Source organism: Misgurnus anguillicaudatus, chromosome 13 (assembly GCF_027580225.2).
Source record: "Misgurnus anguillicaudatus chromosome 13, ASM2758022v2, whole genome shotgun sequence".
Taxonomy (NCBI): domain Eukaryota; kingdom Metazoa; phylum Chordata; class Actinopteri; order Cypriniformes; family Cobitidae; genus Misgurnus; species Misgurnus anguillicaudatus.
In genome coordinates, this window is record NC_073349.2 from 1,055,172 (window position 1) to 1,080,918 (window position 25,747).

Sequence of the window (25,747 nt, forward strand, 5' to 3'; positions counted from 1 at the left end):
ATTGAAACTACCTTTCAACTTCATCAGCCATTTCTTATCTCAACAACTGCATTAATAAATGTATCAAACCCCTGACAGCAGTCTTAATAATAACACTAAAATAACAGTACGCATACTTAGATGAATGACAGTATATCTAGTATATTAATGCAGGACCATGAAGAGACTAAAACACACGAATATCTAGTAGGATTCAGAGGAACTAGCCGATTAATCTGAAATGGTATAGTAAGTCTGCTATACCATGCAGTGGTCTGTTGGGGAATTAGTATGAAGGTGGTGGACAGAAATAAACTGGACAAATTAATAAGAGGGGCTGCTCTGTACTTGATATGGGTCTGGACTCTGTTCATGTTGTGGCTGAGAGAAGAATACTGTCAAAACTAAATTCAATTCTGAACAATCCCTTCTCAACAAGAAAAGTACATGTAGTCAGAGACTGAGTGTTTTATACCTGTGGCCATTAGGCTGTATAACTCCTCTTTGTAAGTGCTGGGACAATTCACTATTGAAGTAAATTACCCTTTTTATATGGGTATAGTTTATTAATTTTTAATTTCTTATCTATTAATTTGTAAATCACTGATGGGCATATAATTGTTTTTATTTATTTTTTTCTTTCATTTCTTTCTTTTCTATAATTGTAACATAAAGGCAATTTCCCCCTGGGATTAAAAAAGTTCTTTGAATTAAATTAATCACTAGGAATAATCTTAGCCTGGGTGAGAAGGCTAGCTGCAAAAAGTAAATCTCCAAAGTAACTTAATGTAGATTAATTTAGCCTTCCTTCATGCAACCAAGTCAGGGCTAAGTTCAGCCAGGATAACTGGAAAATCCCAGCTTAATCCCTTATCTTGCTTTTGCAATACCCCTCAGGTCTTTCAAAGCATACACAACAGGCTGCTGTTTCTTCTTCATTTGTGGGTTAAACTGACCAAGCTGCTTCTTCATTGAATTGAAAGATTAAGCCATGATGAAATAAAGGCTTTTTAACTTTGTAACGCAATGCATTCAACAATATATTTCATGCGTGATAAATAAGAAATATCTCTCTCTTTCTTAAAATATCTTTCTTTAATCGGACTGGTAAGAATTATGATGGATAATACACGCAAAACATTGTCCAATTTGTTCACTGGAAGTAGGGATGGGACGGTATGAAAATTTCATATCATGATTATAGTGACCAAACGAAGTTATCACGGTTATCAATAATATCATGGTTTTGTTAAAATGAGATGGAAATGTTCAAAAAGAACTGACCACACATTGAAAACATTTGAACAAGTTTTATTTTTGAAAATCACAATAAGATTTTGATTCTGTCTAATAAGGCTGGACAGGATTTACAGCGATTTTTTAAAATCACGGTAATTAAACACGGTTGTAATGATAATTACATTTTAAACTATAATACTTAGTCAGGACATTTTATCGTGGTTAATCGTGAAACCGGTAATCGTCCCATCCCTAACTGGAAGCAAATGTACTTTTGGCAAAATGTAGTAGTCATCTGATAGCAATTTTGTGCAGTTGGGTGATTTTGTGAATCTCGTCAACTAAACCATTTTAAATAAAGAATTACTGGTGAATAGTACTGTACATCATTACAGTATTCTTGTTTTTTTTTTAAGATGCACAAAGTTGTGTTTCAAAATGTTTATAAATAATGTAAAACATAAATAAATTGATTCTTTGATGCTTTCTTTGAAAGTCCATCTCAATTTCAATTAGCATGTTTTAGTGGCTATACAAAAAACCAAGCTCAAACATACACTTGTAAAAAATTGTTTAATGCATGTGATCCGGGGTCTTAATGGATGAATATAGGTATTGACAGTATTTAAAGCACGGTTAATTCTTGACACTTTATAGGAAAAAAATTCTGATTCTGTCACATATAGTGATACTACAGACATGATTCTAGTCAGCATCACATGATTAACTCAGAATTAATCAATATTAATCATAAAAACACATCAAAACAATGACATACAAACACATTATACACATATCTAAAAGTCATCTAGTATCCATAAACAAAATACAGTATTGGGATTAAAAAAGCTGTACATGGTTCTTACTTGTAACACGGAACACAAGGAAAAACAGCAGATAAAATAAGTTCAGAGAAGAACAACGAAAAAGTTTATTCACAAGTTTATTCAGTTTCTTTACTTCGACTTCCTTCGTTTTGCCTGGGTGGGACTGGCTCCAGTGTTTGATTCTTGAAACACAGAAAGGGAAAAAAAATAAGAGTAAATGTTATTATCTTTTCGCATTTGGTTCATTGTCTTGTGACAGACTTATTACACACACAAACATGCACATGCACACACATAAATACATACATACATACACATACATACTACATACATGGCTTGACATTAACTTTTTTGCTCTATAGCCACAGTGGCTAGTGGTTTTCCAAAGTTACTAGCCCACTCAGCATTTTCACTGGCCACAGTTTTGTTGTTGGGAAAATATATTTTATATGATTAAAATTGACTTTGGCATGCTAAAATGACTTAGTATTGCGCTGTGAAGGGTAGCGTTTCTCAACGTGGGCAGTACCAACCAGAGGAAGCAAGATTTTTGAAAAAGGGAGTTTAGGTGTTTTCTCACTTTTTCCACACACTGACACCATTCTTGTCTATATTCTCTGATTTGTTACTAAGGTAAGAGTGAACTAACATTCAGCCAATCACAAGCAAGCTTATGAAGCCATTATTTCTCGTGCACACGCATAATGCGTCTGCTGGGTCACAATCTGTCTTTTCGGTAGTTATCTTGATTTGCTTATTCATTGACATTTTTAAAATTCGGAAGTTTTGATTTCCATATTTGACCCCACGGGTGTAAGTCAGTCCCTCCAGTTTATGATGATTCTGCAATCGCTGAACAGCACAAAATCATCAAAATGTGATCTCATAATAAATAAATAAAATTATCTAATATTCTGTCATGATACAAAGTAGACAACTTGGTGATCATTTTCGGCTTTATTTTACAAACACACACGAGCAATCCCTCTCTCTAGACATCTACCCCCCGCAGTTAACAGTCACCTCGCACCCGCAGTAAGAACACCTGACCAGTTATCCGACAGCAGCAATACTTTTCTACCCTGCCTGACCTGTTTGACAAAGACGCAACCCAAACAGCACGCGCTGTTAGACAGACCATGAACACAAATAAGCACAGAACCATTTAAAAGCAGGTGCAAAATGAGTCGAAATGGTCTTGGGTTTTAGACCTGCAGTCCGCCCATGCCTATTAAGACCTGGATCCGAAACGCAAATGACACATAAATGGGCCTGTTATTCCACCCGTTACATCAAATCTGTTCACACGTCGGTATATACACTTGGGTACCTGCCTGCGTGCATTGCTCTGGCAAACATCACCATATTTTCTCTACTATATTTCTTACATTTTTTATTGTAAGTTATAATGCATTATTTTCATGAGGATATACGGCACCTGCCGTCCAAAAAAAAAGCCAAAACCAGGTGAAGCAATGTCATAATGCATTACAATTTATAGTTTTGTTGTTCTTGTAAGTTGTTTGGAGACAAAAGAATCTCAAGCATGTGAACTCCTTTCTCCTTTGACCTACACACATCAAATGTCCATTGTCGAAAATGTATTTAAACAAAAATGGTTACATAAGTGAACACACAGTTTAGGGAAAAATTTAGTTTTGAAAGTGTGTCTATTGATCCGTTTTACTGAAGGAGCTGCCTGTGTTTATTAAAAAATTATAACGTACCCTTTTAAAGGACTGTTTGTATTTATTTGTCCTATTTTTTATTTTTCTGTTTATTTTTTAACTGACTGTTTACTTCATTATTTCATTACTTTTTAATAAGCATTTACAGTATTTTAATTAGAAAAAATAATAATTTTGATCGCAAAAATTACCAAAAAAAAAAGTTGTGAAATCCTGGTGGGACTGGTTAGTTGTTATGATGCAAGTGGTAGAGTTGTCCTTTATTTGTATTTATTTATATATCTAATAAATATAAATGCTTGCATCCTGTATCAAATCAATATGACACGATTTAAAAACATGTCGCCAAAGCAACTCTGTAAATGATCCATTTGACACAATTTCGTCAAATGGAACCGCTCTCATTGAAAATGAATGACTTCCGGCCACTGTGGCGGTATGAAAGCACAGTAATGCGTTTGAAGCATCCGCTCACAGGGATCCTCGCTCCGCAATGGAACGTACATAACAGTTAAAGCACAAAGAGAATAGATATTTTGTGTGCTCAGCACATAGTGTACTGCATCCATCCAATGGTTTACTGAGATTTTTTAAATCAGATGTTTAAAATGCAGTTATTTATGAACATAAAACGTTTATGATGCTTTTATATGATGCATTTATGATCCATTTAATAGCTTGACTGTAACAACCGCATGTAACGCACAGTATCGGATTTGGATCAGTCCTGTTACTCTGATAGCCAATCCAGCAAAAAGGTCCAGCACATCACTAATTTGGACAACAATTTTTTTATGCAATAGCTAACTAGAACTAACCAGCACCTTTTCCTGTGTTAGATGAGGCTGACCCTGGCCTAGCAGTCCTCTTTCTCAGGTTATTGTCGGATGCTTCCTCCTCATGCTCTTTGTCTGTTCGTGAACTTCGGCGACTAGGACCTTTTGCCTTTTCAGTGGTGGCCCTTGTATCCCTAGAAGAAACAAAAAGAGTAACTGATAGCAGGAATAAACAAAAATTGTCATACAGTGCAATTTGTATACAGCTTGTATACAATTCAAACTAAGACCTATATGGCAGATTCTATTTTTCCTTGGGTTTTAGAAATCAACTGTTCTCAATGGTCTTAACATTTAGGTAAAATGCCATATCTGGACCCTGTACAAATTATTAATTTCCACTTGCTGTTTTTCCTCATCTACCACAGATAACGTCCGTCCTGTTTATGGCCATGTTTCTAAAAAGGCCACGCTGCCCCGTGCACATAGCCGTGCAGGGATTCTACAGAGTTGGTACATACATACCTTGGGGCTAAGTTGACGGGCGTCTTTCTTTTCTTTGCCCATCTGTTATAGAAGTGGAAAAACAGCGGTAAACTGCTTTGTTGTTAAACAGAATTTTTTTCCTCTTTCCCCAAATTTGAGTAAAAGATCAAGTAAAAGAATGATCTCAGTCTTGTCATAGTTAGTATCTTCATGAGGCGAGTCATTTAGATAAGCCAATTACTTATGACTCACATGATGAATCAACAATAATAAAAAGGTAGTAAAAATTAAAATATATTTGCACAATTTAACAAATGAACACACAAAAAGTCAGTCCAAAACTGATGATGAATTTGCAGGTAATTGCTTAGTGATGGAACAGAATTACAGACTTACCCTTGATCTACTGCAACGTTAATTCCTTGGCCTGTACACAGAGACAACTGAAATTAGCTCTTCCTGAAGCTTGCTGAAACTTGTTCTTCATGCATATTTAACGCTGCTACAAATGTTGATACATTTTTATATTGAATACTGCTTGTGCTTTGTCTTTTTTATCAATGTGTATTTTTAAGGCCAACTTAGAGTAGGCATGACTGATTTGAACCGTGCCCGAAAGCAACTGTCCCCAATTCCTTAAATTACACTTTACAATGGGACATGAACACGCTGACATAATTACAACTATTTGCAACTACTATTTGCAGAAAACCAGAAGATAAGCACTCTCTCTTAGCACAATGAAGCATGTCACAAGTTTCAGTTTGTGGCTTATCAGATGAGTTCGGCTTCATGTGGCACAGTACAAACCATCAGCATATGACACTGAAGTAACATGAGAGCGATTTTAGAGTATACTGCTCCTCATTTTTAAATTGAACTTGTGGTTATTTGATGTCATACACTGATCCGTCTGTACAACTCCACATGAAGTCAAATGCAACTTTTAATTGGGGTCATCTGAGACACGTTCACACGGCTGCACATGATTGTGCTGCCTCTATTAGGTGTTTATGGTGACAACTGATGTTGAGCTAGGACGTCACATTGACGTCAAGCATCTAGTCCCATGCTCCAAAACAGTTCCAACTACGAGAGAATGTTTAGATCAAGGATTTCTTTTAGCCTTACTTTCCTTATTAAATGTTCCTTTTCTTTTATAGCAAAACAATTCAGATTTTAGCGTTACATCTCAGGTTTAATTTTAGCTTTCCGTCACAAAGGTTGATGATTTCAGTTTTTGTTGCATTTTAAATGACGGTGAGTCAAAAAAGTTAATATATGGTTAATAATAATATATTAAATACAACCCCAATTTGGTTGTATTTTGTTGAGGCTTTTTTTATTTAAAGACTAATCGGTTACCAGCTTGATCACCAGCTTGGTCACATGGAGGTTGGTCATCCTGAGCAGCTTCAGCGTGAGCTGTAAGGATTGTTAAAAAGATGTAAAGATAACTACAAATTATAAAACCATAAATATTTAACTAGACATTAGGATTTTTTTGCCATCAAAAGGTAGTTTACCTGAGAGATTTGAAGCAGAAACTGCTTCCCTTGTTTCAACTGAGTCTGGTACACTAGGATCAACCAGCAAAGTAGTCTGCTGTTCCCCAGGGAGTGGAGGAGATGTTTCTGTGGAAGAGCTAAAAGTGGTACTGGTAGTTCCTAAAGCGATGCCAGGTTGAGCAGCTGAAGTTGCAGGCAAACTAGAGAGTGGTGAAGAATTAGTGACATGACTAGACAACTGAAGCATGACAGAGTTAGAGGTTGGGGGTGGCACATTAGATGTTGATGCAGAAGTGTGGACTGAAGAAGTGGGCACAAGTTCAGGAGTAGAATTTTTTGGAGAAAGTGCAGACTGCCGAGATGCTACTTGAACATTTGGAACAGTCACTGAAGCAGAAGGCTGAAGTGAAGATATGACTTCAGAAGCAATCACACAAGACGCAAGAGATGTGGGGACTTCCACAGATTTTCCTATTTGAGTGACTGGGCTTTGCACTTTTTGTCCATCATCACTGCTTGAATAGATAATGGGTACATTATTTTTGGCTAGACCTGTTTGGACTGGACTGCTTTTGGCCAACGTTGTTGTCAGGGGACTTTTACGAGCAACAGCTGTAGCCCCTGGACTAGAGCAAGCAGGTGAAGAGACTAAAAACTGCTGAAAAGGTGAAGGCATGCTAGAGTGCAAGGATAATTGTCCAGCAAGACTAGGTTTTGAGACACTTGAATCTGAAACACTTTCCTGTTTTGGAATTCCAGTACTAGGTTGTTGAGTTGGTGGTGCAATGCTTACAGGGCAAGCCTGACTTGAAGGTGCTTGAACTTGAAGGTGTCCAATAACGGGGCGTCCTTGCTGACTAGCAGCCATGCTGACCGCAGGTGAGTTTGTTGTCATGGTTGATGGTGGTGGTGCAGAAGAAGGTGATGTAGTTGATACTGGGTTAGCAGTAAGATGGATATTTGCAGAGACTATGGGACCAACCATAGTAACAGGCTGAGACATGACATTGGTACTTGACGGTACAGATGTAGCTTGAAATATTGAATACACAGGTCCCGTGATAAATTGTGTGTTACTGGGGTTTTGTTGACGAACATCTGGGGATCTTAGGTTTTTATTGGGAACTGCAAGAACCTTGGATACAATAGCTGATGGAACAACTGAAGCAGTGTTGGTAGCAGAGCTAACTGGATTAGATGTTACAAAGACTGTGATCTGGTTTTGTGGAATTGTGGAATGTGCTGATGAGACGGGCCTTTGTAATACTGTTTGAGATGCATTTGAAATGGGAATAAGGTTATGACTTGAACTTACTGAAGTGTTGGGAATGGATGTGAGACTTAAGAGCACTGCTTGGTTTGAACTAACGCTAGACACAGCACTGACAGGCTGCACATTTGGACTGCTAGTGGGAACCAGATTTGGGCTTGATTTTACTTTCTGATCAGTTTTGCTTGCAGACAAGGAAAGATCACTTTCCGTGCTCTGCAATACAACAGGATCAGTTTTGTTATCTTGGGCTAGTGGAGCATGGGGACTCACTTTCTGCACAGGATCTCTACCTACTTGAGGAACAGTTTGAGATTTCACAGACAAAGGTGGAGCACCTGTATTATCCAACAGTTGATTTAGAGATGTTGGAGCATCTCTAAAACCCGTAGATATAGCAGTGCCAAGCTCTTGTTGTGGTATTGTTAGTGGTTGGTTCTTATTTTCAGCATGCTGTTCAACCGAATTATTAGGCTCTTGATTTTTTGGCTCCTGAGAGCTTGCAGTTTTAGAAGATGACTGAACTGCCTGGTGCTGCTCTGGCTGTGGAGCCACCATCTGCCCATTTTTATCAGCACAACCAGGTACCGTTTGAAGAGAATTTACATTTTTTTGTGATTCCCCAGGCCCCGCTGAAGATGTAGTAGATGTAGTTGGGAGCACTGAAGTGGTACTAACCATCATAGTCTGTAGACCCAGTATTTGCTGCTGGTGTGGAGGAGATGTCAGTGAGGTTTTGCCAACCTTTTGTCTTCCTGGGCTTGGAGTGGCAGCTTTTTTATTTGAAGTAGGGCCAGATCGTCGACTACTACTCGAACTAGCCCGTTTTGCCTGGCCAACTCCAAGTTGTTTGTCTTGTTTTCCTCCAGAACTTACAATGCCACCACCTGATGTATAAGACTGTGGGCCACTGTTGTTGCCACTAGAGTTACTGTTGACAGGAAGAGTTGCTAGACTTGGTGGGGCCTGGCCAATTGCTTTAAGGGTGGTTGGGTTTAAACCCTGCTGATCAAAGCCTCGATTAAGGTTTGGTTGCCGGGGTGGCAGAGGAATGTTAATTTTAGGAGGGAAAAGACCAGCAATAGAGGCATTCAGTCTTTCAGGAGACAGATTTATTTCAGAGGGTTCAGTACTAGGTGGACGGTTGGTTGGAGTCAATGGGTGGTGATAAGGTCGGGGACTGGCCCGGTTAGGGGTTTTGGGACGGGAGCTTTGGGAAGTTGAGGAAGCACTGGGAAAATGAATATTATGTGAAGCCATTCCTGACACCTGCTGTGACTGCTGTTGGGGGCTTGTTCCTGGCTGGTGAGGCACTGATAAAGGAACAGACTTCATTAAATGAGTATTAACACCTTGGTTAGAAATCATTTGTTGATTTCCATTTCCTGACTGTGGACCGATTTCAAGAGGTCCTCTTTCCTGCAAGCTATGTGTTCCAGGGGTTTCCTCTGGCTGCAGCCCTGGTGTTGGTTGTCCAGCCTCTGAAAGCGGTGTCCTTCTTGCTGGACCAGTTAGAGATGGATTTACCATTAGTGACATTGCCCTGGCTTTATCTGGAGAAGGTGGAACACTCCCATGCCCTTGAAGATCTATCATCACGGGCATGTTGCCTTGTTGTGATACAGGCATTCTCTGAGCAGGATCATTAGGATTAACAAGAGCCTTTGGCATGTGCCCACCTTGTAGTGGCATTCGATTCTTAGCTTCCTGTTGCATTTTAACCATCATCATCATTTGTTGCTGCTGCTGTTGTTGTTGTTGCTGCTGCGTTTGTTGTTGTTGCGGTTGTTGAAGGTTTTGTGGTGGTGGCTGCTGCTGCTGCTGTTGTTGTACTTGTATTGACTGTTGTGAATGAATCTGGGGCTGGACATTATGAGATCCTTGTGATGTTCCAGCCTGACCTAGAGGATCCTGTATACTCTGTATTTGCATCTGTTGCTGTTGCATTTGCTGCTGTTGCATTTGCTGCAGCTGCTGTTGCATTTGCTGCTGTTGCATTTGCTGCTGTTGCATTTGCTGCTGCTGTTGTTGTTGCATGTGTTGTTGCTGCTGCTGTTGTAACTGTTGCATCTGCTGCGGCTGCATTTGTTGTTGCTGTTGTGAGGGCATAAACTGCACTGGCATTTGCTGTAATACCCTCTGATCCCCAGGTTGACCTTGCAGACCTACAAATAAAATAAAATAAATACAAATTATTTCTCACAATTTAAAAAAAAACATTTGTCATGTCCAAGAAATTCTTTGCTTAACCAAAGCAGTTCAATACCTGGTCGATTAGCAAATTCAGAAAGTTTAGAATTTGAGTCAATGCTAGCCACTTGATCACCACCCAACCCTTGGATCTCTACTTCCTCCATCCCATGGGGAAGTGAATCCATACCACTAAAACAGAGACAGATAAACAAAACATTGTAAATAAAAACAACCGTGCATTTAAACATTCACTCAGCTTGCTACATAAAAATTACAGCACTTATAAATAAAAGCACTTACCAAAGACCTTCTGACTGTTGGCCTTCACCTGCTTTGGGTTTTTTCTTACGAGGAGGCTTCTTCTTTTTAGGCTTGGCCTGGTTAGCAGCAGCCCCACCTGTTCCTTGCTTACCACCAGGCCCAAACTGGCTTGCAGAAATATCACTTTGGAGAAGGTTAACTAATAAGGGACTGGTTATTGTCACATCCTTGTTTATTTGAAACCCACCTGCCTGCCCACAGGGCACCTGACCACTAAACTGGGAATTAAATTGCATTCCGTGGCTAGGAAAATGGCTATTGCCCACCTGTAAATGTTGAGAACCACTCAGCATAGTCTGCTGTTGCTGCTGATTCTGCATGTCTGGAACCATCTGTTGGCCAATATCAGCATTTACACTACCATCTGCCAGCTGATTTGTATGTTGCTGACCAGCCTGTTGCTGCTGCAGCATTATTTGCTGTTGCTGCTTTTGCTGAAGCTGTTGTTGTACTATATGATGATTTCCTGAAAGTCGCATTTGTGAACCATGTATTCCCAAAGCTTGGTTAGGGTTGCCATTCATTGGAATTTGTTGAGACTGTTGTTGCACTATTTGTTGATGGGGCTGCTGTAGCTGTTGCATTTGTTGCTGCTGTTGTGGCTGTTGGTGTTGCATTTGTAGCTGCTGCTGCTGCTGCTGTTGTGGCTGTTGGTGTTGCATTTGTAGCTGCTGCTGCTGCTGTTGTAATTGATGTTGCTGTAATTGCTGTTGTTGCTGCAAATGAGCCATTTGTTGCTGTTGCTGCTGGGTCATCTGCTGCTGACCTATCTGAGATTGAAACTGAGACAGGTTACCTTGGATATTGGGTGCAGGGCCTCTCATCATTTGACCTTGCATGACTCCAGGTTGACCTTTGTGGCCAAAGGCCTGCTTGTTACTTTGCAACTGACTGGCTACCATGTGTTCCATCATGGCATTTTGCTGTTGTTGTTGTTGTTGCTGCTGCTGAAGTAATAAAGCCTGATGACCCTGTCCTCCACTGAGCTGGTTTTGGCTCTGCATTACCCCCTGACCCTGCGGCGGCATAATTTGCTTAGGTGGAGTCATCCTTTGCTGGACTGTGTTTACTGGCCTGGACAAGACAGTCTGACCCCCTGTTTGGCTCTGGGCCATTTGACTTTGGGAGGAGGCTACTGCCTGTGTTTGATGCTGGGACTGTACGCTCATCATTTGACTCTGAAGACCTTGCTGAGGCTGCCCCATAGTGCCACCTGAGGTGGTACCTTGGGGTTGGGCTGGGATGCCAGTGTGGTGGCTCAATCCACCACCAAGTGGATTGGGCTGCATGTGGTTTGGTGCTGATGTTGAAGACTGGCCACCTATAATGAAATGTTTGATGGTTAGAAAGTTAATTTAATCTTACACACACACACAAAAAACTAGGGATGGGCGAAATGGACTTTAAAATGTATCTCAATATATTAATTATATCCCGATAGTGATATAATGGCGATATAAATACAGCACCATTAACCACTGATTTTGGCTACAAGTAAAAGGTGAATGCAGTTTTGAGAGCCTCAGACAAAAAAGTAAACAGCCCATCATTTAAAAGACTAAAATATACCATTAAACAGTAAAAATTCTAATGAAAAGTTGCAAGTTGCAGATATATTTAAATGGTAAACTGTGCTAAAAAACATAACAGTAGAAATTAGACAATAAAAATTCACATCAAATAGAAGTTTGAAATATAAATACAGATTGATTCAGTATTTATTAAAAAGTGGCAAAAAAGTTCCAACTACAAAATTAACAAGTCATAAACAAATAATTTATCACAGAGATTTCTGAATAAAGATTTAGTGAGTTTGTGGCGGGAAAGTTGCACTCGGTTCAAGACATTGCGCCCATTCAAGTTTAAGAGGACCTAGCATGAGTGTCACAAAACTCAAAAGAAACCTTAGAACTCGAGTGCACAAAGCTAATGCAAGCACCTCTCTATCCGTAGAGATAACGAGTCCAAGAGATCAAGCTGCAAACTCCACTACAAAAGTTGACACGTCGCCTCAATGGACGCAGGACACAAAACGCGAGGAGCATCATCCCGAGTCCCACCATCATTAAAGAGAGAGCCAGTGATTTTACAGTGATTTCTGTTATATTACATCATACTAGTTTTCACACTGCGCATGAAATGTGAATGACTTTTGCATAGAAATAAAGAGTTTCGTTGCAAAACGAGATAACCACCAGTTTTTTAATTGTTCAGAAATCTCGTTTTTTGGTTGTGCATTCCAATTAATTTCAATTCAACTGCAGTTGGTTTGTTTTGATTTAAACCTTCATAACTTAAAAAATACAGCTAAGTAGCACCATAAAACAAAATAATAACATGATAACATAATAATAAACATGTTTTGACAAAAATGTAAATAAATGGATTTATCTCGTTTTGCAATGAAACTCTTCAAATATTCCCTCAACTAGGCTTTATAGTTATTGCAGAAGGACTAATTCTTATTGTGGGGAGAATTTATACCGCTATATTACAAACAATATGATATTGCCCATCCCTAGCAAACACCCTGAAAAACTTTGGAATCACCACACTTGAAGATGTTCACAAAGCCTTTTCACTTCGTAACAAGTAAACAGATCACAGAGAGAAAACAAAACCATGTGTTTAATAGCTGAAATTTTCTGGCTTCATAGAAATTGTATGAAACGTTGAGACATTGATAATTGTAAAAGAAATGTGTTTAACCTATCGCACGAGTCCGCTACGCACATTCACAATGCACCTGTTGCAACAGTGTTTAGCGTCTCCGCCAGCAGATGGACCTTGAGCGCACCGGGAAAAACCTAAATGGAGGACTTGATTAAAACCGGAGTTATTCGGAATGATTTGAAATGTTTTAAAAAGATCTAAGAGAATGGGAGCTGTGAATATTACAAAACAATAAAATATTTTATAATAAATAAAATGTATAATATTATTGGTAATGTGTAATAAAAATAATGAAGGGAATAGAATTTGTTCACAAAAAGGATCTTTTTTTTTAATCGTGATCAAAAGTTTGAGCAAAACAATCGTGATCATCATTTGTCCTGTAATCGTACATCCCTAATCTACACACAGCAAATTAATTAATGTAATTTAATATAATTTGTTTGATCTACGTGTTGTATCTGTGATTTGTTTATTTGCTTTAAAGTAAAAAAAAGTTGAGTAAACGTCCTCCAAGTATACCTGTATATTTAAAATGCATAAAATTGAACCTGTATTTTTTTTCTTACCCGAGTTTGCCATGCTCTGGCTGTTTTGCAGCTGGGGTGTACTAACTGCTCCACTTGCAGTAACCTGCCCTTGTGCAAAGTTCTGATTGACAGGAGTACTTGGGAATCCCATGGGCATTCGTTTCGGCATACCTGTATTTAAAAAAATAAATAAATAAAGGTTAAGATATTACAGGCATCCAACAAAAAATAATAAAATAACTTTTCAATAAACAACATACCTCCCATACCACCCTGTGAAACCTGTCCATGCTGTGGAATGCTCATAAAACCTGGCTGAATGTTTCCTTGCTGTGCCATCACAGCTCTTCCTGGTGACCCAACACCCTGTGGGAACCCTTGGGGCGTTGTGGGTCGTGGACCAAGTTGTCCCTGTCCCCCCATCATTGGGGGAGTTCCAGGTGAGCCTTGTTGAAAAGGAGATGACGAGGAACCAGGAGACTTAGCTGAAAGACTACCCTGTGGAGCAGAGGAAGGAGGCAGAGGAGGAGGTGCTCTTAAGCTGACCACCCCTGATGCAGTCTGGGGACCTTTGGGCTGAGGGGTTGCAAACTGGTTTGCACCTGTCTGCTGCTGCTGCTGTTGTTGTAACTGGTGCTGTGGCATTGTATTAAATACCTGTCCAGCCTGTTGGCTGCCATATGGATATGGAGGTGGTGGATGATTGGGTGTTTGAACAGATGCCAAGGGCTGCCGCTGCCCCATTTGTGGCTGGGGCGGTGCTTTTCTCCAACCTTGTACCATTGCAGCCTGAACAGGTGGTGGCTGGAGAACACCAGAGGGCAACTGGTTCCATCCAGGAGGTACAGGCATCTGGTTAGAGGGGTTGAAAGGACCACGTGAACCACTTATTTGAGCTAACTGAACCTGCTGTTGTTGGTGCTGTTGTTGCTGGTGCTGTTGTTGTTGTTGGTGCTGCTGTAGGGCTGCAGGATTTAACTGCCGATTCACTTGCATGGCTTGTATGTGATGGCCCTGTGGTCCCATGGTGCCTAGTGAACCATGTCCAACTTGTGAATGTTGGAGTTGTTGTTGTTGCTGTTGCTGTAAAACCATGCCCGACAGCATGGGATCCATTGTATCTGAAAAGAAATTAACAAATGTAGGAAATACCTGAGAACATGTTTAACAAACCCTTTTTATTTGAATAGCACTCAACACAGCAGAAAACTGTTGGTGGCAAGCACACACAGTACTTCTGCTGCCCTGTGGTGTACCATGAATATTTGCATCACAATTCAATGCATCTTATTCTGCAATTTAAGAAAGATTAAGCATTTCCATTTACCACTCTAGATAATCAGCAATATCATTGCACAGAAAACACTTTTCAAAACATTGCCACCAATACCACAATATGCATATTGGGTGGATGACTTGATACGCTCTCCTCCGACCCTGACATGTCTGTTGCTTTGGAATAGGATAAATATAGACTAATCAAGCCATGTGAACTTTTCATTGCTCCACTGTCCAGTGTTACACTCCCTAGAAACTCTACTTTTTCTTGTGGAAAACCGCAGTTTAGTCCCAATCCTGTAAGTTCTTGATGCACTGTGTGTGTGGAAATGCAAAGGTGTTGTGTTTTTTTTCACAGAGGTGGACAGTACTCAAGTAATTTTACTCCACAAGTACATCCAAGGATTTTTACTTTATAAGAGTGTTTATATTTGGAAAATATTTACTTGACTACATTCGAAAGTAGAGATCGACCGATACTCATTTTTTTAAACCGATGCCAATAACAAATATTTGGATGCTTATGTGCCCGATAACCGATATGCTGAACCGATTTTTATTTACTGTTATACTTCTGTTTTTGACATAATAATTACTACAACACTACTGAACTGAACAAACCCTTATAATAATAATCATCATCACAATCACTCTCTCTTTGCATACAAAGTAATAAACAGAGGGGTCTGAAAGAGTGAAGAATAATATTAATTTAATGAATAATGTAGAAACTATATTCCCAATACATGGACCATTCCAAACACCCCTATCATTTCGGGAGAAATGGACTGATCCAAAGTTCGGGCTGCGGTTTTCAGGTAACGGAGCTGGAGAGAGGGAAAACTATAGCGGAGTTGGCTGCTTGTTATACATAGTTTATAGAGTAAAACAGGTGGATTAAGTGCCTTTTTTGGAATAATATGGTTGTTTTGACCAGCAACATGTAGCCTTCAGCAGTCCAACAAGTAGTTAGCAAAGAGGCTTTACAAATAATATCACTGACCGGAATACTACATTCAGGAAAGTAACAAACAAAACGGCTTATATATCACTGAATTTCTTAACTGGTAATGTTATTTGATGTCAGAATAATTAATATTTTGTTGTTATAGCTTATGAAATGGCTGTTGACAGCGCTGTTATCTATGCATTTACTCAGGCATTAACTGTATCAAACTGTGACCGCTTGCGGAGGTAATAAATAAATCAATTAATATCCGCAGACATTTATTTAGATATTTTAGCAAAATAATGTTTATCTGGTAAATTTTAATATAACTTAGGGTAAATCTTGTTAAAAGCTTCAGCCTTCAACCCCGGTAAGTGAACAGCACGTAATTTTGTGAGTTCGTCTCTATTCTTGGACAAACTGCATACATTGCTTTTAATATATCAACTTATTTAACATAACATACATTAATGCACAGATGAGATGTGTTATAAATGCCTCAGATGCAAAGTAAGTATACTCAAAGTCCTTTTAATGAAGTTGCGTCACTCCGCCGTCATATTTGCTGTGCACGCTGCTGCTGCTGTGAGCTCCTCTCCTCAGATGCGTTCAGCGCGCAATTCTCAATTCTCTTGTTTATCGGTCAATCCGATATTACAAACCCGATATCCGATCATCGGAAAATGCTCAAATATCGGGGAAAATATCGGAAAACAGATATATCGGTCGATCTCTATTCGAAAGCATGTAAATCATACTGTTTATTCCTTTATACTGCACATTCAATTTTTATAACCTTACTACATAAAAATTGTATGCTTTTTTACTTCTACTCAAGTAAAAGTAGCTGCATGTGCTCATGAAACATGAACACGTGTTATATTGCACACCTTAAACGCAATCATAGCTTCAAAGACACAGGAAGAAATGGACTTTTAATGTGTCTAAAATTTAAATTACTAATGTTTGGAATTAGTATTAGTATTTATTCAATCAGAACAAGAATAGTATTTAACATAGTATTTAACTTTGAATGATAATTTAGCTCTGGAAATTTAGCTCTGGAATGATTTACCAAATAATGTTTGAGTATCAGACACACTCGATCAATTTAAATCTAAACTTAAGACATTCTTCTTTAACAAAGCATTCACATAAAATGTCCAGTAAATGTACTTTTCCCGCAGTAGTTAGTTTGTCTAGAACAAAGCACTCACATACCTCATATGGGTAATATACTATTGCCGCAATAGTTAGCCTGTCTGGAACCGAGCTGACTTAAACCACTATAATGTATGACACTTGCATTACATGCGAACGGCCCTACGCTAATAGAACTCTGTTTTTGTCTCCCTGTCTCGTCCTTGACCCCGAGGACAATGAGACAAACAGACCCAGTTCCTGTTGCTGTGAAGGTCATCGCACCACTGATCTACTGGCTGTCCTTCAACGTGATGACCAGCCGATGCCCGACCAACAACCACCGGCTAAACCAGTTTAATCCGCTTACCCGCCTCCTATCCCTACCGTATCTATATATATATATATATATATATATATATATATATATATATATATATATATATATATATATATTAATTCCTCCCAAGGGTTTTTGTCCTTCTAGGAGTTTTTCCCATTGGGTTTTTTCCTAGGGGGTTTTTTCGTCCCAGGGAGAGTCAGCCAACTTTGGCTTAACTTAGCACTTTACTGTATAAGTTACATTAATAATATGCTCGCTTGTACGGTTTAACCTTAGCCGCTATCTCTTCTTATATTATCTATTGATTTATTGTGTTCTCCTCTACATCTTGTCATGTAAAGCTGCTTTGCAACAATTAACACTTGTGAAAAGCGCTATATAAATAAAATTGAGTTGAATTGAATTGATACTGACCATAATTTTTATTTTCAAAAATGAATAACCCTGTCCTTAAATTTGAGTATTCCATAATAACAATTAACAAAACATTCAGAAATTGATATCATAATCTGAAGAGTATAAACATGGATTATTAAATTTATTAAAGTAACTAGCTAATTAGCTACTAATTAGCTTTTGTGAAAAACATTAAATATCTACCTGTCTGTGAAGGTGGTCTTGGTGCTCTTGGGTGTATCTGTCCACCACTATTCTGTACCATACCCTGTGCAGCCATATTAGCCCCAGGGGGCATCATAGACATGGAGGGGTTATTTATCCGTATTCCAGCTGAAAAAGAAAAAAAAAACAGCATTAACTTTAGCAACTTTATCATCGTTTACGGCTTTACCCAGCAGTCTAAAGGAATATTACACCTACGCCTAAGCGCACAGCCTTGCAAAGCATAGTTCTTTTGACTTATACACGTGCGCTGATGTTCGACGCATACATATTGATTTGCAAAACCTCTCGTGGCCTACATACTACTACATACTGTTGTATGAGCATGCGTACAAAATAATTAAAATAAATAACTGATTTAAAACAAGATTCTGTCTATAAAGACTAATATTTTGTTATCTTTAGTGCATTTTCACTTTAACACTAACTTTAAAGGAAAAGTATGTAAGAAATGTCGTCTCACTTAATCATAAAATGGGCCTGATATGTTACTAGACATTAAGAAATCATTTTCATTTCAAATACTTATATCACTGACAACAGTGGTCTGGCCAGGATATTGTCATTTAAAAAGTGGAGTTGCAGCCCTCAACTGATGTTTATGTTGTCATGTTGTGTATTGACCACCAGTTGTGTGATTGCAGTACCAGTTTTGACCACAAGTTTTGTGATTACCAGCTTTGGCCACAATCCTACATACTGTTCCTTTAACTTATTATATTTTTAAAACTGTGGTGAGCATTTAGTTAAGTGAGTGGCAATTTTCTGCAAATTTTGTATATTCCAAAAACTATATAAACATAAAGCTTATAAAAATATATACTTTCACACATTTTGGTTTTATTATCACCATAAGTTGCTGTGTGTGGTTGTTAAATAAAGTGTCTTGTGTTTATGCTCAAGTGGGCTCAGTGATATGTAAATAACAATATTATGGTGTTTTCTGGTTTAAAGAGGGAAAACTCACTGTTGTATGTTTTGAAAAAAAAAAACGAATGCATTTTGTGATGTAGATTACCTAGATATTACACTTTTTTAAAATGAGACTGTAAATCGAGGGGATGGGGGGCCATACAAAACCTCTCATCCCCAGGGCCTAACATTAGGTTAAGATGACCCTGGTCACAGCTGACAGCTTCGTCTTCGCAGAGTTGTGCACATTATGAATATTAACCATAGAAAACAGAGATGAGAAGAGACTGCAAAACTTCTTCAAGAAGCTTGTTTTACTGTAGATGTAGATTATATTACCTTGAATTGTTTAATCCACATTGTTTGTGTGCCCTTTTTGGTCTGTGTAGTATAAGTTATAGAGAGATTAAAAAAGACAATTGGAATTTATTAGTTGCTTATTTCAGCCCAGTATTTCAGTATTTTTGCTAATAGTTATTATTTTTTTACGTCCAGCGCAACGTTAAATACAACAATTTCTGCAAACATGGGCGTGCTGGTCTGAAAACTATGTGTGTTCAGGCGCATTGTTGGCGCGTTGCTATTTTTAGGCAAATAAAATAGACTACGCCATTGACCAACTAAAACCTGATTAAGTGCATTAGTAATATCCGCCTATAAACGTGACGACAACGCACGTACATATGGATGTGCAATCAGTATAAGTATAAAAAAAATTAAAGGATTTAAATGCAAAAGATGTTTATTTTGTCTTTGGACATAAATGAGAACAAATTACAGGACTTTAGAAGAGCTGCTTCACCTGTACCCTGGTAAGCTGATTTTTTTGGTTTTAAAAAGTACAAATCTTGCAATTATTTAAAAATGTTTTTAAATACCCCACAGATTTATTTTATATGATGACTTTGTACCTCTGGATATGGTGAGATGAGAACAATAGTAATATTTTTTAAAACACTTACGGCGCAGTGCTGTAACAGCTCTCCACACGTTTGTAAATTCTTTATCTCCTGTTTATTACAAATATAAAGTATTTTTACTCATGCAAACCTTTCTTTGCATATTTTGTAAATTATTCTTATATAAAAACCTTTACAGTGATCATCCATCATACTTTATCAGCTTATTTTACTTAATACCACATAACTGAAATAATGACTTTTAAGAGAACCAAAGTTTCTCTTAGGGGATGAGAGATGAGACTCTCATTGATTTATTGCGTGTTATGCCGAAAACACACCCATGACTCGTTACGAAAATAGGAACAACCCTTTAAGATTGTGGGCCAAGACCATTTTGCCCTTCGTTAAACTAGCAAAAGTGGACCTTTTGGTATCTCCCAAATGGAATGGATGGGGGGGGGGCATTGAATACAACATGCCAAAGATGAATGCACATTTATATATTGATTCAATAGATTTATAGTATTTTGAAAAAAATAATCCATCTTTATAATAAATCTTTGAAAATCTAATTATGGATTAGAATTTTTAATGTTATTATAACCTAAAGATTAGGGATGGGAATTGATAAGAATTTAACGATTCCGATTCCATTATTGATGTTGCTTATTGATCCGATTCCTTATCGATTCTCATTGCGTGAGGGAATAAGTACAAATTTGTATGTTTGTATTAACTCGCTTTAATATCTGTTCAGAAGACACAGAACAGAGTATAAACAAATGATGTGTAGCAACCTCAGAACAAACTTAAAAGTAGGTGAGCTACTTCTTAAAGTAAAGTCCAGGGACCTATAGCCTAGGGCAGTGTTTCTCAACCAGTAAATATATGATAGGACTAGGAATTAATAAAACAGAACTAGACTGACATAAAACATGCAACTTTTGGTCATGCATGCATTTGTTATGTTCTTTTGAAAAGACATGATGCTGGACAAAATACAGCAAATACAGCAAATGAACCTACCGAAATGCAGAGGCATCTACTGTGGCAAACGGATGCAAACCCTTTACCACAAACTTAGTCACTGCTCTGCAGAGGTGGACACTACTTGAGTATTTTAGTTTCATTTCCAAGCATCTGTGCTTTATCAGAGTGTTGTCTTGGAAAAATTTTTACTTTACTTTCCTAAAAAATGTTCACTACATTCTAAAGCATAGAATCATACTGTGTACATATTGGATGGCCTGAGGATGAGTAAATTAATAGCACATTTTTATTGTTTTATTTATTGTTAGTTCATGTTAGCTAATGGATTAACTAATTGTTAACAAATACATATTGCAACCGCATCTCTTTAGCAAGAGGTGTGAATGCTCTAATCTTGTAACACGACAGTCAAAAAATAGGCGCTGCTTGCTTACACGTATGGTGTGAAACGGGCCTAAGAATCAATATCCCCCTTCCCTAATAATTACCCTGCCCCTGCTGCATGTGGAAGCCAACATCCATCCTCATCTGGCCAGGTGCACCAAGGGGTCCATTGACTCTTATTTCTTGGCCTCTGTTCTGTCCAACTGCAACATTAATGGCTCCTTCACCTGGATGAACCCAGAAGGCCATATACATATTTATTCCCTCATCACTCAACATAAACAAATCAAGAGAAAGACGGATCTAATAACTGTTTTTATAATATTTAGCATCACCCAAGCCTCTCCCTCACATGTAATTCAGTCAACATACTAATGTCAAACAGACCTGCTTTGAGAGCAAAAGTGCAATTCCACACAACCATACCTTCAATCTGCACAGAGAGGATGCCCAGATCCCGGAGCTGCTGCTGATTGTTTTGGGCCAGGAGGCGTAGTCGCTCAGCCGCCTCTCTGGGGATGTTGAAAGTAACTCGTACACTGTTCCACGGCTCCACTTTCTCAGGTTCAAGTCTCTTAGTACCTTCAACAGACACATGAACAATATAAAAAGTAAAATGATTGAATTAAACCATCCAGATCCAATTTTAATCAAACATGAATTGCATTTGTAAGAAAGCTGATATAGAAATTAAGAAAATTGCAGAGGAGGTTGTTGTTTGGCAATGTCTCGCACACAATTTATACCAGTCTGTTTGAAAGTACTTGGGAAATTAAAGGAGACTTTATTTACAGTTTGATATGGATCACTGGCCTTGAAAATTGTACAGAATTGTAAGATAACTCTGAATGATTTTTGCTTAACCCCCATCAATTTCTATGATCTGTACAATATGGTGGTGCAAGAAAGAAAAACCAAATCGGTCGGGCTCTATTAACAGGGTTCCCACACCTTAGTTAACTTCAATTTCAAGGACCTTTCAAAGACTTTCCAGGTTCAATACCCTCGAGTTCAAGGACTAAATGTAAGGATGTGGGGACACATTTCAAGTGAGAGCAAGGTTACATCGTGTTACCTTTAAAAGACACATTTTTACAGTTCCCTTTCGAGGGAACTCACGCTGCGTCACTGCGGTGACACTTTGGGGACCCTACAAGGGTAAGTGCGTGACTCTGAATGTATATATCAAATTCAACCAATTGTGAGGCTTAACGACAAAGACAGGGTGACATGGGAGCCAGAAAGTATATCGCTATCTGAAATATTGCCAAAGACTGCGTTACAGGGACGCAGGAAGTATGGCAAGGAAGACGCAGCGTCTCGTTCCCTTCTCAGGGAACAACAGTTACATATGTAACCCGAGACGTTTTCATTTGTCAAATACAACTATGCAAAAAAGCATTTTGGTATGAATCACTATTTGTATACAGAAGATATAAGCATTTAAGCGAACAGTTTAGCATGTGTGCTTAAAACGTCTAGAATTTTTTTGATACTATCCTACACTACACAGGGAATAATATGGATTATTTCCAGAAAACTTCTTGCATAAAATAGATTCAAGCACTTTCAATGAGCTGTATCTATGTATGTATCTTTTCAAAAACTTCCCAGGGCCTTGAATTTTTAGCCCAGACTCACAAACTTTCAAGGATTTTAAGGACCCGTGGGAACCCTGTATTAAATATTACTGTTAAAGGCAGGGTCCATGATCTCTGAAAGCCAATGTTGACATTTGAAATAACCTCAACAAACGAGCCCCTACCCCAGTAGAATCTGGACCTTCTTTTGATAGAACCGCCCCACACATACACAACCCAGGCAACGATGACGGTTAGTAGACATACTCCTCACTGCTGATTGGCTACGAGTGTGTTTTCGTTGTCGGCCTGACTACCTTTTACAAAGCGTTTATCAGAAATCGCACACTCCACCTTTAAAGTTGTCCATACGATAGGGATGTTCACAAGTTCAAGCAATTGTTTCCTTGGAAATAATTTACCATGCTTATAGGTTTAAACCAAAGCCTTACCTAGTAATAGCATGTCTGGCATTCCATTTAAAATGGCATCCAGTTTCCTCTGAAAGTCCGCATCAGTCATGTTCCCTTCGAAAGCCACATATATGGTGGAGTCTTCCACAGGGAGGGGAGGGCTGCTGGGTGCTTCATCTCCATCTTCTACTCCGGAGTCGTGATCCGTGCATGAGACAGCTTGAAGCGACTGTGCATCCCAGGAGAGCTCAGACGAGCTGTGTTGACGTGCCATAGCTCTTAACCAAGAGAGCCACGTAGCATCTAAAACCTGCAACACTGCTCAAAAGAAATTGTCACAGTTGATGAGACACCCACATTTGCAAAAGGGTTAATGTGCTGATGCCGAAAACAAAATGTATATAAATGTCTAGTCAGTTTTAGGTCTTGTATGCCAGCATTACTTTTATGTTAGTGACTTTCTATCATCAATTAATGAAAATACCTAAAATAGAAAAATAAAAATTCTGTTCAAAATAGTTTGCAGGTGAAATATGGCATGTGACATCACAAAACATTACCCAAACTAACCAAATCCTAAATATTAATTCCAAAATCAAATGCTCAAAAGCCCATAGTTGAAATTAAATGTAAGAAAGACAGATTTGTTTATGGCTATAGAGACAACTCATTTATAAATGTCCATAATAATTTCCATCATGTTAAGCATGTTTTTTGCTTATGTCCCAAAACTGTATTTAACTTGCAAAACATTTACTAACATGCAATTACATAAAAATATATAGTCCCACTTTACAGGAACACTAGTATGATCAAACTGTATAATATAATTATGTAAGACTTCCTGAACTCATCTCGCACTTACAAAAAAAGGGCTGGCATATAAAGAACGATTATCATACGTTAACTGATTATTTGTGCACCCAAGATTATCATTATCAAAAGTTTTATCGTATAATCTAAAACTATAACTTCACGTTGATAAGATAAAAACTGTTCTCCAGTTGTAAGTTAACTCACCTGTCAAATAAAAGTATTCATCCTTTAGTATATATAAGAGGTGAAAATGGTTTTAAATAAAAAAAAAACAAAGATTAAAACGCTTAATAACTTATTATATTACTAGTATTGAAAGGTTATTAAATCACTCGATAGTTTGGTACAATTAGACACTCTAGTCTAGATTAAATGATTTCTCTAGCATTAGCATTGTTAGCCCTTTCAAAACAAAGACAAACCAACAGATTCAACTTAAGACAAACAATCCTATAATGTAACGAATTTAGAACTAAATTCTGTACATGCAATACGTACAACACTTTATTGTAATGAAAAAATGTAACTATCATAATGCGTTAATGTACTAATGCTAGTGTTTTAGCTAAACAAACACCTTGAGTTAGCCTTTACTATCACATCAATTAAAGACTTTAATTTTGTGCATTTGCACATTTATAAGCTTAGTCGGTAATAATATTTGAATATGGGAATAATATTGTAAAACCGTACCGTTTTTAATCCATCGGGTGTAATTGTATTGCAGTAAACAGATCTGTGCTAGAAGGCGCTAATAGCGCGTTCGCGAGGACGTTGTGCACGTCAGTTCAGCGCGGTGCGCGCGCCCAGGCATTTCTAGTCAGAGTCCTTTCTTGTGAACAGACAGCAAAGAGCTGGTTGTGATCACAGAAATAAACCGACAGATAAGCCATCATCACCAAGCAAATTGAACTAAAGGGGCGTGGTGTATGACCGGAAGCACAACTCTATCAGAGAGGGACGTCAAGAGACGGGGGAGCTCGATCTCCGAGGTCCCGCTTTACATGCAGTTCTTTTCATTGAAAGATTGGGGTCAATATTCCTTATATTACTATACACTACACATTTATTCACGTGGTCCCAACTTAGATATTAGGCTTGTTTGACTTCATGCGGCGCCGCAGAATCGACCGCCGGATGACTGCAAAGTGCCGCGAGAGCGATTTAAAGCAAACTCGTCCGCATGATTTCGCAAATCGCTCTCGCGGTACTTTGACGTCATCCGGTTGTGGGTTCTTGCGGCGCCGCATGAATTCGAACAAGCCTATCCACTTACCACTTTACAGACTGAATCATAATCGGGTTTTTAAACTCAAATCATTCGATTTATCTGGTTATGGATCTTGGACTGTAGCATATCATTCATCCCAGCCAGCTATGATCGTTGTTTGCCAAAACGTTAGTTTTTGGGTTCCAGAATGTTATTTTGCAAGGTTTGTTTTTGTTTAGCCAGGAATTTTTCTTCACTAAAATTGAACGTTATTTTTAGGTTAGTAAAACGTTCTAACGTTCTCTTAACGTTCCCCTGATGATTTCCCTAATTTTATTCTGGAGTGAGCAGCATTGCACGTCGTGTTTTTATCTATCATATCTAAAATAAATACAACACTTTCCATATGAGGAGGATTAAATTAATATATTTTATTAAAATTGCCTATAATAATTCAATTTTTTCACGGATTAATGGATTAATTTTCTGTGAAATATTATGGGGTTTTAACAAACATGCCAAAAAACATTACTCGTGTGCATTTTATGGCAAAACACGGGGCACTGATGTATTTTAAGATATGTCAGTGCAAGTTGTTTTGAGTTTAGACAGCTCTTACATTTATTTTAGTCTAGGACTAGTCTAATCCCTGTCCGGGAAACCATCCTATGAATGTATTATACAAAACAGGGTTTTTTAAATAACTCACCATAATACAT

The 25,747-nt window shown here is 38.2% G+C and overlaps 1 protein-coding gene across 3 annotated transcripts; it reads right to left on the reverse strand.

The window, feature by feature from the left end:
* Positions 1 to 1,772: 1,772 nt before the first annotated feature.
* On the reverse strand, positions 1,773 to 24,707 carry ncoa6 (nuclear receptor coactivator 6). 3 transcript variants are annotated; one of them, XM_055187613.2, is made up of 15 exons: positions 24,512 to 24,705; positions 23,042 to 23,320; positions 21,436 to 21,591; positions 21,114 to 21,236; positions 17,801 to 17,929; positions 13,751 to 14,611; positions 13,530 to 13,661; positions 10,267 to 11,608; positions 10,040 to 10,155; positions 6,522 to 9,938; positions 6,361 to 6,420; positions 5,392 to 5,422; positions 5,035 to 5,076; positions 4,552 to 4,703; positions 1,773 to 2,227 (listed from the first exon to the last, which is right to left on the reverse strand). In XM_055187613.2, exons 2-15 carry the CDS (start codon positions 23,274 to 23,276, stop codon positions 2,175 to 2,177), a joined length of 6,849 nt encoding a protein of 2,282 aa, XP_055043588.2. In that variant the 5' UTR covers positions 23,277 to 23,320; positions 24,512 to 24,705; the 3' UTR covers positions 1,773 to 2,174. The 3 variants fall into 3 exon arrangements, with proteins under 3 accessions (XP_055043588.2, XP_055043589.2, XP_055043590.2); XM_055187614.2 differs by having other exon boundaries at positions 4,558 to 4,703; positions 24,512 to 24,703; XM_055187615.2 differs by lacking the exon at positions 5,035 to 5,076 and having other exon boundaries at positions 24,512 to 24,707.
* Positions 24,708 to 25,747: the final 1,040 nt, after the last annotated feature.

What these genes read in the sequence shown, in the direction of transcription:
- ncoa6 (XM_055187613.2), bottom strand. Translation starts at nt 23,276, where the DNA reads ATGGCACGTCAACACAGCTCGTCTGAGCTCTCCTGGGATGCACAGTCG. An exon ending in AAGACCACCTTCACAGACAG is followed by an intron (nt 14,612 to 17,800) that starts GTAGATATTTAA and finishes ATTTCTTTTCAG; the next exon opens with ATACAATGGATCCCATGCTG. An exon ending in CCAAGCTGGTGATCAAGCTG is followed by an intron (nt 5,423 to 6,360) that starts GTAACCGATTAG and finishes CTCTGTGTACAG; the next exon opens with GCCAAGGAATTAACGTTGCA.